At 41.3% G+C, this 15546-nt stretch overlaps 1 protein-coding gene across 4 annotated transcripts in view; it reads right to left on the bottom strand.

Moving 5' to 3' along the window:
- Positions 1-15546, bottom strand: part of SLC1A2 (solute carrier family 1 member 2) — a 91752-nt gene that overhangs the window by 23714 nt on the left and 52492 nt on the right. For all 4 annotated transcript variants that reach the window (XM_063398316.1, XM_063398315.1, XM_063398317.1 and 1 more), the window contains exons 2-7: positions 14075-14214; positions 12787-12939; positions 11947-12197; positions 8427-8586; positions 5433-5559; positions 1417-1650 (exon numbers count right to left, since the gene is read on the bottom strand). In XM_063398316.1, the coding sequence (XP_063254386.1) occupies positions 1417-1650; positions 5433-5559; positions 8427-8586; positions 11947-12197; positions 12787-12939; positions 14075-14204 (1055 nt within the window). In that variant the 5' untranslated portion in view covers positions 14205-14214. The remainder of the gene's footprint in view (positions 1-1416; positions 1651-5432; positions 5560-8426; positions 8587-11946; positions 12198-12786; positions 12940-14074; positions 14215-15546) is intronic.

The raw sequence follows: 15546 nt of genomic DNA on the forward strand, positions 1-15546 counted from the left end.
AGATGGCTGGAAGAGAACAGCTCTTTGCACAGACACACAGTGCCTCGCTTTTATGGGAATATTTCAGGTCATTACATTCACTTACTCAAAATTAACACTGCCATCCAAAAAATAATGCTGAAGTGGAAACTCAAACACTTCAATGAACAAAAGCCTTAGGTAAATTGTCATTTACAAAAACTCTTGGCCAGACCAGATCTCCTATAATCCAACATTGTTTATCACAGAGCCACAGAATTACTGAGGTTGAAGTGTATTTCTGCAGGTCACCTTGCTCAAGGCATGAGCAGCTAGGGCAGGTTTGCCACATTTCCCAGGACTGTGGCCAGACAGGCTTAGTGGATCTCCAGGGATGGAGACTCCACAACTCCTCTGGGCAACCTGTGCCAGCATTCATGCACTGTCACAGTGAACCACAGCAAAAAGAGTTTTCTTGTGTTCAGATGGTACTTCCTGTGCTTTGGTTTGTGCCCACTCCCTCTCTCCCAGTCACTGGGCACCACTGAAAATGGGCATCACTTCATCTTCTCGGCAGTCCCGTCAGATGTTTATGCACATCAGTGAGGCCCCCCAGAGCCCCTGTCCTTCAGAAAGGGAGAAGCTGTTCAGCAGAGCAGTTTGGGTTGACCCAAAGAGACAGCTGAATTACAGTTCTTTCAAGGCATTCTTCAAATCAAGAATGCTCAGTTTTCTGGTGGTCCATTTTGAATTAGGGTTTTTTGCTTTCACCTTTTTAATTAAAAAGGAAGATAGAATTTTCTTCTGAAATAAAACATTTATTGAAGGAAAACACTTTAAAATAGCGTATTTAACCGAAAAACATTTTCATCTCAAGATCTACTGACTGCCCCAATGCAAAATACCTATTTTTGATTTTTTAAAAAATTTATTACTGAGACCTGCATTACTTACAGACTTCTCTGAGTCTGTTCTGTGCATTAACAAGTCTAAAATGCTCAGCTTTTCACTGAAGTCAAATTATTTTGGCAAAATTGATTAAAATACATACTGAGAGGTTTTTTCCTTTCTTTTGTGAAACCTAGCAATGTTTGTTTTTTCTTTCTTGAATGCAATGAGACTTAACATGATCTCAAAATAAATAGAATTATAACTTTTTCCTGGTTGAGGAAACAAGCCCAGAGTTAACACAATTTGCACAAGTGATTAGGCAAATGGCAGAAAAGAAAACAAAAAGTAGGACTCCCAGATGTCTGCAGGTGGCTATACAGCCTCTCTAGAGAATCCTGAATGCAAGTGGTATTTTGATTTATTTAAACATGGCTGTATTAAAAATAATTTTCAGTCAATGGCATAAAATGATTTTGCAGTGAATGTTAGAACAGCAGATGCACGATGTCTAAAGAGCAGGTAATAATCTGCTACAAAATAAAGCACACTGGTATTTCTCAGGTGTACCTGGAAGCTGTGCCTAATGCTGTGATCCATGCCTGGAAAATCCCAGCAAGGAATGAAAATGGACTTTTTCTTGTTATCACAAAGTAGAGAAGAGGCAGGAAGATCCCTCCATGGATGACAAGACCCACAATCACAGTGACCATGTACATGCCAAGTTGTCTTGCAACTACTTCTAAGTCCTTGATTGCAATGATTTTCCCACAGATGAGGCACGCAATACCCAAGGGGGAATACCTGGAGAAAGAAAACAAGCATAGACAGAACTCGTCTTGGCAGTGCAATCATAAAAACTGTGCTGAACAAAATACAGACTGGAGAAGAGCTTTCAGGCTCAACACTGAGGTGCACATCAAGAATTGGTGGAAATTCAAGAGATAATTTTCACATCTTTTCTAAAAATAATGGCCATCTCTAGCAAATTCTCCATCTACTTCATTTCCCATCCTATCAAATGGACTATGCCTTTCCTGAATAGTTTTCAATCCTGAAATAACATTGTACAAGAATATGATAATGTTACAGAGGCTTGGATCATTATAAAGAATGGTGTAGATTTGTTTTTAAAACGTAACCTCTACAGTCCACTGTTTATCTGGTTTCAGGGGGTTGCATCATTTACTGTAGTTAAACTATTTGTTGAAATGAACTGGTTATATCTTGAAGGCTGAAAATGTTTCCACTCTGTTCTTCCAATAATTCAGACAAATGCTTTTTAATTTATGGATTCTTCATGAATTATGTGCTTTTGTTACTTACAGTAGGGTATTTGTCTCCTCAATCATTAAACAATACACAGGCTTTCAGAATAAAAGTGCTTCCTGGTTTTTGTTAGAATATCTCATGGTTTCTCAGGCAATGTGCCCAAGGCTTGGAAAGCCTTCAATCACTTCAAATGCAAGGCCAGCTGTTATACCATTTATCATAAAATGCCACATTTCAATGAACTTGACAAAATACAGTTCTTATAGAGAGTTACATGGTGTCAGAGCCAGATGTCTGTTTTGTTTTATGCTTCTGTAGCAATGCCATGTTCCTGAGAGTCTGTAGGTGCCATGGGAGTTATAGATGTCTGTGCTGAGAAATCATAAACCAAACAAAATGTAACTCTGCATAAGAAACAGCATTTTTCTTTATAAACACACACTAAAACCCCCTTGCTTCTGGCCTCAACAAATCTTTCAAAATTCTAAACAGATGAACAAAAGGAATTCCCAACATCAGTTTCCTTTTTTCATGAGAAGAAAAATAAAAAGCATGTCAATAAAAATAATATTTAGAGTGAATTTCTTGAAACTTGAAAGATTTCCTGCTGTTGCAACACTGACTACTAGAGAATGTTTATATTGTAGGCAGGGTATTATGTCCTGTGTCTACCAAATGGTGCTAAGTAAGAGTAAATTCTAGCTCATGGACGGTTATGGGAGTAGAGTTATCATCTCTCTGTCGAGTGGAGGTTGAGTAAATATTGAAAGCTTTGTGAATAAAAACAGCTTCAGTTTTATGCAACAAGATCATCTACAGAAAAGCACAAGCATAACAGGAATGCAAGGTCATTGCTTCAAGCTCATTCTGTTATTCTGCACATTTCCACACTGTTGTTACTGTCTGCATCACTCTTGCCTAACAGTGTCCCTCTGAAACACTGATGGTGCTGATGACTCATCTTCAGGTACCCTGCTCCCTTTCCTAAACACTCTGTTCATCGAGCTCTAGAGAAGAGGGCAGCCTTGTAACTCTAGAAATCACTCCCAGGGACAGCAGGGAATCCCAGGCAGCAATGAGCCAGGATACATGCTGTCCTGGTTGCAAGGGAGGTGAATTTTTTTCCAGGGGGATGTGGGCATTCCAATCAGTGATCAGCTTTTCTGCTGGCACCTAGATTGGTCACTCGGAGGTTTGGACACGCCTCTGAGGACACAAAGAGTTAAAAGCAGGACCCCAAGGGGGTTCGGCCTCTTTTCAGATCCCGGTTTCAGCAGAGAGAGGTCTCCGGCCTCCTTCCCCTGCCCAGCCACGAGGCTGGGTGGGGGAGGGGAAACACGTGGTCGGCTCAGGTAAGCCGGAGCCCCCGGGGGTGGGAGAAGAGAGGGGACAGGACTGGAACTGAGCTGCCCCGTCCAGGATGGAGGGGTGGAAAACTGTGGAAGTGCCTTCTGTGTGTGCTCACCCTCCCCCCCCCCCAAACTCCGGGAGAAGGTGCCCAGCCACGTGGGAGTTGTGGAGCCTGGGAGTGCCTGAGCCCGCACCCTGCTGGGAGATAGAAGCTGTTAACCCTTGCTTAGCAGAAAGAAACTTTTCTTAGACATTGATTCTCATGACTGGTGGTTTCGGAGAGAGGGAAGCGGCCTGGGACCGAGATGATAAAGCACGATTGGAAGGAACCCGATGGAAGAATGAGAGGAGTAGCCTTCTGAGCTGGACTTCTCTTGCATAATGTCAGCCATAGACTGAACTTAAGTCTCTTTTGAACATAAACTGCATTTTTGGGTGGATACAGCTGCCCTGCTTTTGCTACAGTGACTGGCACTTGAAGAGTGGAGCGAGCAGAGAAAAGAGGGGGAGGGTGAGGTGGTGCCCTCTGCCCTCAGGGCAGACCTGCTCCTGGAACCCCGGCCCCTGGGTAAAAAGGGGAGAGCTCGGCATGCAGCATCCTTAAAAAGCCCTGTATGTAGTTTTGGCCTATGAGACAGCGGTGAGAGCGCTGGACATAGGAAAAAGAGAGAGTCACCCTGGCAGACTTCTCCGGGCAGTGCCACAGGTGACATGGGAACACATAAGGAGTAGACCTGTGTGTTCTGGAGAACAGTCTGTGGTGCCAGAGAGACTCCTCTCTCCCTTGCTGAATTGAAGATTAGTTTGTTTTTGAGTGGTGATTGTTTGATCTAAAACCCAAAGGTTGGTCTGTGAAGAGTGATGGGTGGGGAGGTAGAAACTGGGAGAAGAAATGTTCTAAGAAGTTTTTATTTCTGTCTCTGTGTGTGTTTAAGAGTATTTCTGTCCCTGTTCTTATGTAATTAATAAAGATTTGGTAGGTTTTTTTTTGTTTTCAAGATTTAAGCCTGCTCTGCTCTGTTCCTGATCACATCCCACAGGAGTTGTTAGAGAAAAAACATATATTCATGGGTGCATTAACATCTGGCCAGTGCCAACCCATGACACATGCGTTACACTGGAGTGGCTATTTCTGCTCTCAGTGACCTGGGAAATACAGCAGTACAATGCCGAACACAGCAATGCATTTTTACGTTCTGGAAAACTGGCTTTATGTGAGATGGCCATGCTTGACACACAAATAGCTCTGGGGAAGCACTCAGAAGAAACACTAAAAAAAAAAATAGAGAGTCCCCTCTCAGAAGCGTAAACAAGGGCTCAGACTTCATTGGGTAAAGTCACTTCCTTAAAGGCAAGTCAGGCCCCATTATTACAAATGCGTATACGTCAAAAACTGGGCAGATATCTTCCAGTGACGCCATTGCAGCAAGGTTGTTGTAAGACACATTCTACAGAAACTATGACTGAAAGGATTACACATCACTGAAAACTACAGGAATTTTATTTGATGATAAAGTATTTTTACCAAAGCAGACTGTGAATAAGGTGTGTCTACGGTCTTTTTTTTTTTTTTTTTTTTAATTATACCTTCTAGATAATACCCTGGGATTATGCTAACCTCCCAGGAAGATTGGGATGTTCTTATGTGGGCCATTCTTGCTTGCTTAGGTGTTCTCCTATATAATGAACTTCCACAGTCAATGTGGCATTTGAAGGCCTTTGCTGGTACATGCATTCAGCACACAAAGAACAGAATCTCTTCAGAAATGTTTCAAACTGGGTCCTAAATAATCCTCACCAAATAGAAATAATGCTGCTGTGGTTCTAATATACCTGTCAAGGCCTTAGAAAGTCAACTATTTAATTACACTGTGTTCTAACAAACTGACATCGCTATATTAAGGTTTTATAAGGGCTTTTTAAAAATGACATTTTTGTTCTGTAAGTTAGAACTACAAACTTACCACATGATCATGGTTACTAACTTCATTACAATCTCATTCAGGATGTTGAAGAAATCCACCATCATCTTGGCCTGATCTCCCATTTTTCCCATAGCAATGCCAAAAGCAATAAAGAATCCTATCAAACCTATTGGGAAAAATTGCAAGACAAAAAGAAGGCTTTTAGGAAGTTTTTGCACCTAGTCAATGTCTTGATGCTACCTGCAAATTCAGATTTCACAGAAGCATAGAATCACAGGTTAGGTACATTTGGAAGGGACCACAGTGGGTCATCTGGTCCAACCTTCCTGCTCAGGCAGGGCCATACTAGAGCACATTGCTCAGGATTTCAGAACTATAGCGTATCACACATATCTTGGGGTTTTTTAATATATACTTATGCTTAACTACCACAATCAAATCAAGAAAATCTTTGATTCTTCAATGTTTTACTAAATTCCAATTTCACAGCCCAATTATGCTTTTGTAGGGTTTTTTTTTTGTTTTTTACTGTATTGATCTGATCATCAAAAAATACATATACAGTAATCTTCTCAGTGCCATTCAGTCATTAGAAAGCTCAAGAGCCCTGGAAAATGGGAAAGGTAACACAGTGCTGCACACTCTGCTGTTAGAACAGTTGCTAGAAACCAAGAAGAATTTTCTCAGGCTTTAAAAAAGTGCCTTGACAGACCAATCAGTCCTGGAGTGCAGGGAAAGGCAAGAGCAGGCCTAAAACTTCTGTAGCCCAGGAGTTTTCCTGTTAAGTACAGAAAGTAGAGGTGGGAGAAGAAGGCAGGTGTTACACTTAACCGCAGAATTCCCAATATGCAGATTAACCACACTTAAAGGCTATCAGTGGATACAAAATCATAGCATTCAATATGGGTAACGTTTTGTTCCTAAATGTAAATGCTAAGGTGTGAATATTGGACTATCAGTGTGAAAAAACAACTGGTGCATCTGTCATGGATTGCTTTGGAGCTGTTTCTTCAATGCTAACCTTTTACATCCAGAAATTTATAGTATCCAGAGTTGGATTATCAACTGATACTGAGAGATGGTTTGAATATTCAGCCACTCTTTGAGGCTAACTTTTCAGTCATAATATGAGTCCAGTATTTAAAAAATGTGTAAACTCATCTGAGAAATTCCCATGGAAAAACTTATTTGGACTCAAAAATATTCAAGATAAGGGAATACGAGCTGCCAACACCCTGGGAAAAGACAGGCTGTCCCATATCCTCACACTAGGTTTAGCAACCAGATTTTTTTCTTCTTTTTTTAAATCCAATTTCCTGGACACAAAGTCATTCTTTAGAACCAAGCTATCTTTGTTGAGTCAGTTGAATAGGGAAGTGAAGCATATGTTTGTGTGCTGCAGAGCATAGAGAAATGATGAAAAGCTTTTCAAAGACCAAGTTACTTCCTGGAATTCAGAATCGGCATTAGAAAATGTTAATAGGTAGTTTTGTTCATTAATTCCAAATGAGCTGTTACGTTAGTCATGAGAGTCAGATTGGTTCCTATTTGCAGGAATTTGCCTGGCTTGTACAGCTTATCCAAACTGGACGGCAATTCCCACAACATTTTCATTTCTTCATTCAAAATCAAACCCACACCAAACCAACCCAAAAAAACCGCAAGAACATTTGAGAGTCATTGGTAAAAACACCACAGCAAATTCCCCAGCTAAACTGTGTATTTCTTTTCTGTAGAAACTGTATTCAGCCTTCTAGTTTTTTCCATGACAGAGCCTGCACAAAACAAGCCCAACATTAAATGTAATGCATCTCTCACGCCAGAACAACTGTTTCATTTTAATGCATAAGCAGAAGTCTAGGAGAGAAAAAAACAGGTGAGGGTTTTGGCACTGGCAACGAGCTGCTGCCTCATGCCCGGTGCAAAATGCCAACTTGCAGCTCTGGAAGTGGCTCCTCTGCCCACAGAGGCTGAATGGAACGAAAGCCATGAGGGCAGGCAGGATACAGGGCTCTTGTAGAGCAGGCTGCTTCATGGAAAAACAAGACCAGCTTACAGATGCTCGCATATCCCCTATATCTAAGCAAAGGAGTCAGCCAACTCACTAACACCTCAAGAGAGAAAGCAGGGGATTAGGTACCCCAACATACTGTCCCACTTTGAGGACATCTATAGACAGAGAAGTGTCAGCCTCAGCCTCATGGACATGTTGTCACAGAGCATCTGGGAGCGTAGCTGTGAGGCTACAAACTGAGAACTAATCTGTGACCAACTTCACCCACATGCAGAACGCAAGGAGTTGAAGGAGGAGCACTCCTCTCTGGGCTGACAAAACAGGGACTCTAGACACAGAAGAGAAAATAGAAGTACTGTGGAAGCTGTTTGTTTCTCATGTGCCCCCATCCCAGACTGAACAGTTGCTTCAGGGTGGGAGATAGGAAAAGTTTTCCTACCACCTCCACTTGCTGGCTTGTCCAGACAAGATGGCATGATGGCATTTGTAGCTGGTAAAGGTCAGCAGCCAAGATGAAAGGAGGAGGGAGCTGTGACTCAGAAATGTGTCAACCCTTTCTGGGATTTTTCTTGGGTGGTGTGGTTCACACTCCACCTCTCACTTCAGGCTCTGCTTCAAGTCAAATTAGTTCAGCACACCCAAGACACCTACTGGAAACAGCTCAGCTCAGATCCATCAGGGGTGTGTGAAGCACTGGCTCTTGGAGCTCTCCCCCATACTGTTTTGCCAATATACATTAGTATTAGCCTAGGTCAGCTTCTTCAAGGATGAAAGGATATTTTGGGTACCTCCCACATGCTTTGCCACTATACTCCTCCAATTCATAACCACAAAGCTGCCAATTCACTTGCTGATTTCTGTGATACCTCAGAGACCAATGGACAGGCAGTAGGTGGTAACATTTGGTGATTATCTGGAGAGACTAAACATGCACTGAAGACCAAATCAGACAACACTAACTACCTAGCCACAGCAAAAAGTTGTGACATACGTATTTGACAGGCAGAAAATTTTCTTACCCAGGACATTCATGCCATCCTTAAATTCAAGTCCCTTCTTAATGACCATTTGGGCTTCAGGTGGTGCTGTCTCATTCACCAGAGCAATAGCAGAATCAGTGACATTAGGTGGCTCTTCAACAGGTAGTGGCACCAGCACTTTCTTGGTGACAGTTTGGATCTGAAGGCAATAAAAGGGAGGATGAGGATGGAAATACACTGAATGCATCCATATGGTAGATAAGGAAGTAATAATAAAAAGTCTTCACTTGAAAATCCAGGAAACTATATTTTTAAAGGACTGGACATGCATTCCACAGCCTCTTAATTCTTATTCCAAAACTAAGTCTATGTGCTACAAAGTACTGGCGGTCTAACTCACGACTCTAGTGTGTAAAGTATGGCAAATGCATGTTTTTTTATCGCTACAGTTAAACATTTTCCAGATAGTTAGTCCCTTTGGCGAGGCAGTTCACAAAGGGTGTTTCCCAGACTGTGTGTTACAGGCTGATCCCTTTTGTTTAGCACCAAAAGCCAAGCGCCTCCAAGATCAGTCATGGCAGCAACTCTGCCGTAAGGCTTGCGTTAAGGATGGTCTATCCAGCTCTTCCCAGTTTGATGGTTAACTTGAATCAAAAATTCAGGACATTTCCAACACTTCTCTTGCAGCTTTTGAGCTCTTGACTGCAAGAGTTCAAAATGGAATATACACTGTCCCCTGAGTTCTCTAATTAAAATATTGTGAGGCACAGATAACAGAAAAATTACCAATGCTGCCAGATACAAATCTGACCACCTAAAAAAAAAAAGGCATCAGCTTCTGAATGCATTTGGACCCCTCCTGGCACATGAAAAGCAGGGTAAAGAAAAAGCTGGGAAGGAGTGGTAGGAGGAGAAGTGAGCTTGAGGTTACAGCTAGGAAAAAAGGGAGGAGGGAGTAGAAAAAGAGACATCTGTGATTTGCTGCTTTTAGAAGGGATGTTTTCCTCCCACTTCACACCTTGACCCTTTTTCCACCTCTTCATGGTCCTGGGACAGGCAAAATAGTTTTGAAGTTATGACTGGCTTGCCATGTTTTTCCACCTGCTCCCTACTCCCCTTGCTCCTAGAAACACTTAGCAAGATAACAGAAATGGTGCATTAGCTGTTCAAAGAACATTTGCACCTCTTTCTTGTTAACCTGGACATTGTAGTACTGTGGATGATGATCCAGATTTGATCCATATAGACTTACGGTTTTAAAATACCTTACATCTCTCCTTCTAAAACCTGCTGCCTAAATCTGGAGAGGGGAATATAGACAGAAAACCTACATAGCTTTGCATGAGAAACTCTTCAGTTGTCCTGAAACCACCTAACATTTTTGCATGCCTCCTTTTTTTCAGAGTTAAATTTTATCTGAGGGATGTTGTCATCATAGTACTTTTTAATGTGAGGTATTTGGAATGTAAGAACTGAGTGATGGAAATTAAAATATTAGACTCTTCACACTCACAAATTCCACTACAGTTACTTAAATCAAAGATCCTCAACAGTCCTTTGCACAAGACCACAGTCTCTAAAAATGCTGAGTCTGACATAAAGCTTAGATTCTGACCACATCTGAGTCTAGAAAAACCATTTAAATGTCATCATTATACTTACAGATAGTCCCATGGTTTTTCTGCTGCAACCACAATTTTCATTACAAATTTAAACTTTCTTGGGGACCACGCTAAAATTCAGGAGAGACTGAAATCTCATGATAGCCCACAGTCCCGTTTGCAAATGAGCAGTTCCAAAGCTGCACATGAACCTCTTCATTGTGTTTTGCCTGGTGGCAATGGAACACACAAAAACCTCCCCCTATACTGTTCAGTACCATTGGTGTGCATCCTTCAGAACCACTCTTTGCAGGATTACTGGGAAACATTTCTTCTTCCTAAGGCTACCTGGAAACTCTGAGTGTCTATGGAGGGAGAACATATAAATAAATGTAGGAGAGAAAATACATGCTGGTACAACATACCATTAAAACAGCTAATTTTCCTCCTAAAGAGAGAGAGAAGTAAAGCCTAACTCCTTACAGAGGAATTAAAGGCTAATAGAAGCAAAAGTTCCATCTAGTCACATTTCACAAATGACATGTGGCTTTGTGGCAGAAGTTTTCACTAGAAATTAGTCTGGAATCTGCTAAAGTCAAACACTAAAAAGCCAAAATGCTCTTATTTTTTTTACTAAATTTAAAAATAAACAGCGAAATTGGTAATCCATAACTAGTGAAGTAAGCTGAACATTGGTATTACACACACTGAAAAAATAATACTAATGTTTTTAAAAAACCCTATCTGACACAGGTAGCTTAATTCTTTTTTCTGCTCTTTTTGCCCCTTTGTCAAGATATTTGACCACTTTCAACTGACGAGAATTGAATTTTCCTCTCTTCCACAGTTTAAATGAGGGAGAAGAAGAAAAAACCATAAGCACCCTGCTTTCCCTCACTCAATTTTGCAAAAATACATTTCACATTACATGTGATGTTTAGCCACCAACAGTTTGACCACATGACTGACATTCCCGTGATGATTTGGAAATATTGAGAATGTTCTCTCTCTAAATCCCCAAGGATTATATGTTTTTATATGGAAGTCCATGTAAGAAGTGAAGCAATCCAAGCCCTTTTGGCAGTTTAGTCCACCCTCCATTCTTCCCCTCTCCCATGGCCTTTTCTCCCTTGCCCCTCTTCTCTGAAATTTTTCTTTGGCTTTAACCACAGCACCAACTATCACATTATTTCACACAGGAACACTTAAGAACAGGTTTGGCAGCAAACCCTATTACATTAAGAAAAAACAGCCCAAAAAACCCTGTCTGCATTACTTTCAAACAATTCAGTTGGAGGGAAAAGTATCTTACATACAAGAAATATGCTTAAGCTCATTTTACCCCTTAAAGTTGTGGTGTTTTGATTAAGCACTGGTGAAAAGCTTTTAGACAAAATTATCTCCCTACAATGTGCAAGCATCCTTCCTTCCCAGCATGCTCCAAAGCTGGTGAGATGGAGCCACCTGTAGGTGGATCAGCCCTTTGGATCTAGTGTCCCCACCTCATCTGGACTCTAACACGGCAATAGAGGTTATGAGAGGTTGGGTTCTGGGGTACGATTTTGGTGACAAGTTGGAATGATGATTGTCCCTGTTCCAAACAGGCATTGTGGAACAACCATCTCTCTAATTAACAGCCAAATTAAAATTCAACCTGGATGAAAAACCAAGCCAGAATTCATGACCATAGACACTGTATGAAAAGCGTGGAGAAAATTAAAGTTTACTTAATAACAAAATTAAAATAAACTTCTTAAAAAACCCCATGAATTTAAATATATACTACAACATAAACCACAGCAGCTATAAATAATGTTCTCTCATTTACCTGCTCAAGATTTTAGACCTGTATCCCTCTTTAAATCATCATTTCTCTGATTAACCTAAACAATGACATTAACTCTACAAAGAACCCTGACGAGATGTAAAGAATCTTACCAAGTAGCAGAAGGACTTACCTGCTGAAAGCAGGCTTGAACCAGATTTTCAGGGAACAAGTTCCGGATCAAATCCAAGAAGGCATCCAGACTAGATACTTCATCATTCTTCTTCCCTTGACCAAGCTGTTTCTTGAGTTTTGGATTCCCTGGATGGATGGCTAAAACCAGAATCACACCCAGCACAGCAGCAATAATCGTGGTGGACATGTAGTAGACCATGGCTCTTGTCCCCAGGCGGCCACTTGCTTTAGCATCTAATCCAGACAGTCCTGCAGGCATTGAAGATACAAGCAAATATATTGACACTCAATATCCAATTCAGTAATTATAAAATAAAATCCTTCATAATTTTCAAAGTTTAATGACTACCTATGGGTGCCTACTTTCTTCCCTGTGCTATTCTCACCACAAGACAGGTTACTGATGTTTCTCCCTCTAGTTATTATGTGTTCAGTGTCTACTGCTAATAATTTGAAGAGAAGCATTTAAAACTCCATCTATTTGCAGAGGAATCATTGAAAAATAGAGAACATCTCTACCATCTTTTGCCCTTGACTTCTGCAAACTGGCCATGGTGTGGCTGATACCAGGACTGAGGCTAGGCTCACTAGTGTCATGCCATTTTATTCCACATTAAGAACTTTCTGATGGTAGCACGTGCACATGTGTTTGGAAATAAATTCATGGAGCATATACATACTAAAGCCAACCAAGTTACTCAGAAATTTACTCTGAAACACCCACTACAACTGCAAAATGCTGATAGGATCACACCATTATTCTTCCTAAATCACAAAAAGCAAACCAGGTGATACCTGTAAAAAGCATTGGAAAGTATTTCAAGCTAATGGCTCTTACCTGTGATTAAACTGGAAATGATTAAAGGGAGGATCAGCATCTTTAGCATCCTCATAAGTATATCTCCCGGGAAGGCTATTAACATGATGATGTCAGGGTCAATAGGTGTTGCTAGACGAAGAAGACCCCCACACACTGCACCCAGGATAACACCTGGAAGAACAAAAAAGGAGCAGGTGGGCATTAGAAGCACTGCCTGATGTGGAATACTGCATATATCCTTGAAAAAACTTGATTCTTAGGGCTCACATCTTACTCCTTTTTTTGATGCTCTGCATCTTTCTCCTTGTGCTGATGTTCTCAAGTCACAAACAAACCCCTCATCATTTATGTGGATAAAGTGATAAAATGTAAACCTCCTACTAAGGATTGAGGCTATTAAAGCACAGATGAGAGGGAAAAATGCCATGTCTACTTTCATAAGATGATCTTTGTGAACAGGTATTTTACGCCTACATCCAGGATGCTTTTTTTTCCTGATGCCAAGCCCAAGTGTAATAAAATCTGATAGCAAAGCTTGTGTTGTGCTTTACAGCAACTACGAAGTATCTCTTTGAAACAGTGAAAAATACATGTGTATTTAAAACTTTTTTCTGGGACAGCATCAGGTACACCTTTGAAAGGTGATTGAAGGCAAGCACTTCAGCAATATGGGGTTTTGCAGGCTGAAAATATGGAGATGAAATTTGCAGCTCAGGACCAGTTGCAGTTGGTTTTTCAAACAATAACAAGAATATGTCTACAAATTTGCTGCATATGGCTGTTGGGCTTTCAGTGAAAAAGAAACAGGCAAAGAGCCAGTGAACCACAATAAAATGTCAAACTGTTCTGTATTTGGAAGCTGCTAAAGCCAGAGGCCATACTCGGGATGAGATCATGGAGCACTGGCTTACAGCTACAGGGAGGAAATATAAACCTTAAAACCAGTGAAGTGTAAACTGAGAGATAAAAGAAAATTTTGAAGAGTTTTTGTCCTTTTTTTTTTCCCCCAAATCACTGAGAGAAAAAAAGTATAGTGCATTCAGTTCTACTGGATGGCACTGACCTGACTGGCCTTGGAGTTTAAATCACACTCCTTTCCAAACCAGATACCTCAGTGGGGTGGATATGCTCTGTGCTGTGTCAGGAATACCCTGCTCACCTGAACTACACAAGCAGTGCCCAAAGGCATCCTATTCGCTCTCTGGCTGCTCAGCTGGAACAGCTGAAGACCACAGACAGGGGCAGTGATGCCACAGGAGCAAATGCAGATACACACAGAGTGTCCAGAGCAGTAGATGTATCTTACCAAACACAGTAAGAGTCAGGAGCAGATTCCTGTGGAGGGACTGGCAGAACTGCACACATATGTTCCTGGATCTGTGCTCCACTGGATTTAAATGACTTTCATGCATCCGGACTTCTACTTGCTTAGGCATATTGTTGGCACTAGAATAAAAAATGAAAATCAAGGAGAAGTTATAGCACAAGATGCCAAAAGGGAAAGTCTGGATTACTTCCATCATATATAACTGGGGAATCTGACGCATATTCCACCACCTCCCACATTTCATAAACACTGCATATTTACTGCTCCGAAGAAGTCTCTGAAATGGCAGTGGTGTGTCCTTCTAAAGGTGGAGCCTTCACAGTATTTTTTGTAGTTATTTCTCAAATGGTAGAGATACAATCAGAATTAATTCACTGGACATATCATCCCAAATGTTTCATGACCTAAACTACTGGTGTGGAGCTAGAAAAGACAAGTTTCCCCAAAGACCATGGCTGTTTACCTTAAGTAGAAGAGACAGCTGAAGAACAAAGTTTTTAATAGCAGGAAAATGTAGATTTTACTACCTTATTTAATTCCAATTGAGGATAATAGTTTTAAAATAGGATTTCTTTGCAAAATAAAGCATTCAATAACATTTTGCTTAATCTTTTGAAAACATTTAATTTCAATATTAACATTTTATTTTAATATAATCAGAATGATGAGATCAAGAGAATACTTTTAATTTGGTTGTAATGAGACTTGAACAATTGCCACTGAAAATTGGTCAGAAAACTATGCATTTCCCAAGAAAACCTTTGGTTTCATTGAATTGGCAGTGGTTAGAGGAAAATGTTTTTTACTAACTCTGGTTTATATTTGAGGAAGTGTGTAGTGGGTTGATGCTGGCTGGATGCCAGGCACCCACCAAAGCTGCTCTCTCACTCCCCTCTGCAGCTGCACAGGAGAGAGAAAATTTAACGAAAGGCTCATGGGTTGAAATACAGACTGGGAGAAATCGTTCACTGAATACCATTATGGGGAAAACAGGCTCTACTGGGGGATATAAGTTAAATTACCTTGTTTATTACTAACAAAGAGCCGGGCAATGAGAAGTAAAGTAAGTCCTTAGGAATGCCTTCCTGCCACCCCTTGCTCCTACCCCAGCGGTGCAGGGAGATGGGGCATGGGGGCTGTGGTCAGTTCATCACTCGAGGCTTCTCCCACTGCTCAGGGAGAGGAGTCCTTCCCCTGCCTCACCATGGCATCCCTCCCATGGGAGACAGTTCTCTGGGAACTTCTCCAGTGTGGCTCCATCCCACGAGCAGCACTCCTGCCAAAACTGCTGCAACGTGAGTCCCTCCCACGGACACACAGTGCCCCCAGAACTGCTGTAGCATGGGTCCCTCCCATGGGCAACAGTGCCCCTCGGAGTGCTGCAGTGTGGGTCCCTCTAACACAGGCTGCAGTCCTCCAAGGACAGGCTGCCTCAGCATGGGAACAGGACC

This window comes from Prinia subflava, chromosome 5 (assembly GCF_021018805.1).
Source record: "Prinia subflava isolate CZ2003 ecotype Zambia chromosome 5, Cam_Psub_1.2, whole genome shotgun sequence".
Classification (NCBI taxonomy): domain Eukaryota; kingdom Metazoa; phylum Chordata; class Aves; order Passeriformes; family Cisticolidae; genus Prinia; species Prinia subflava.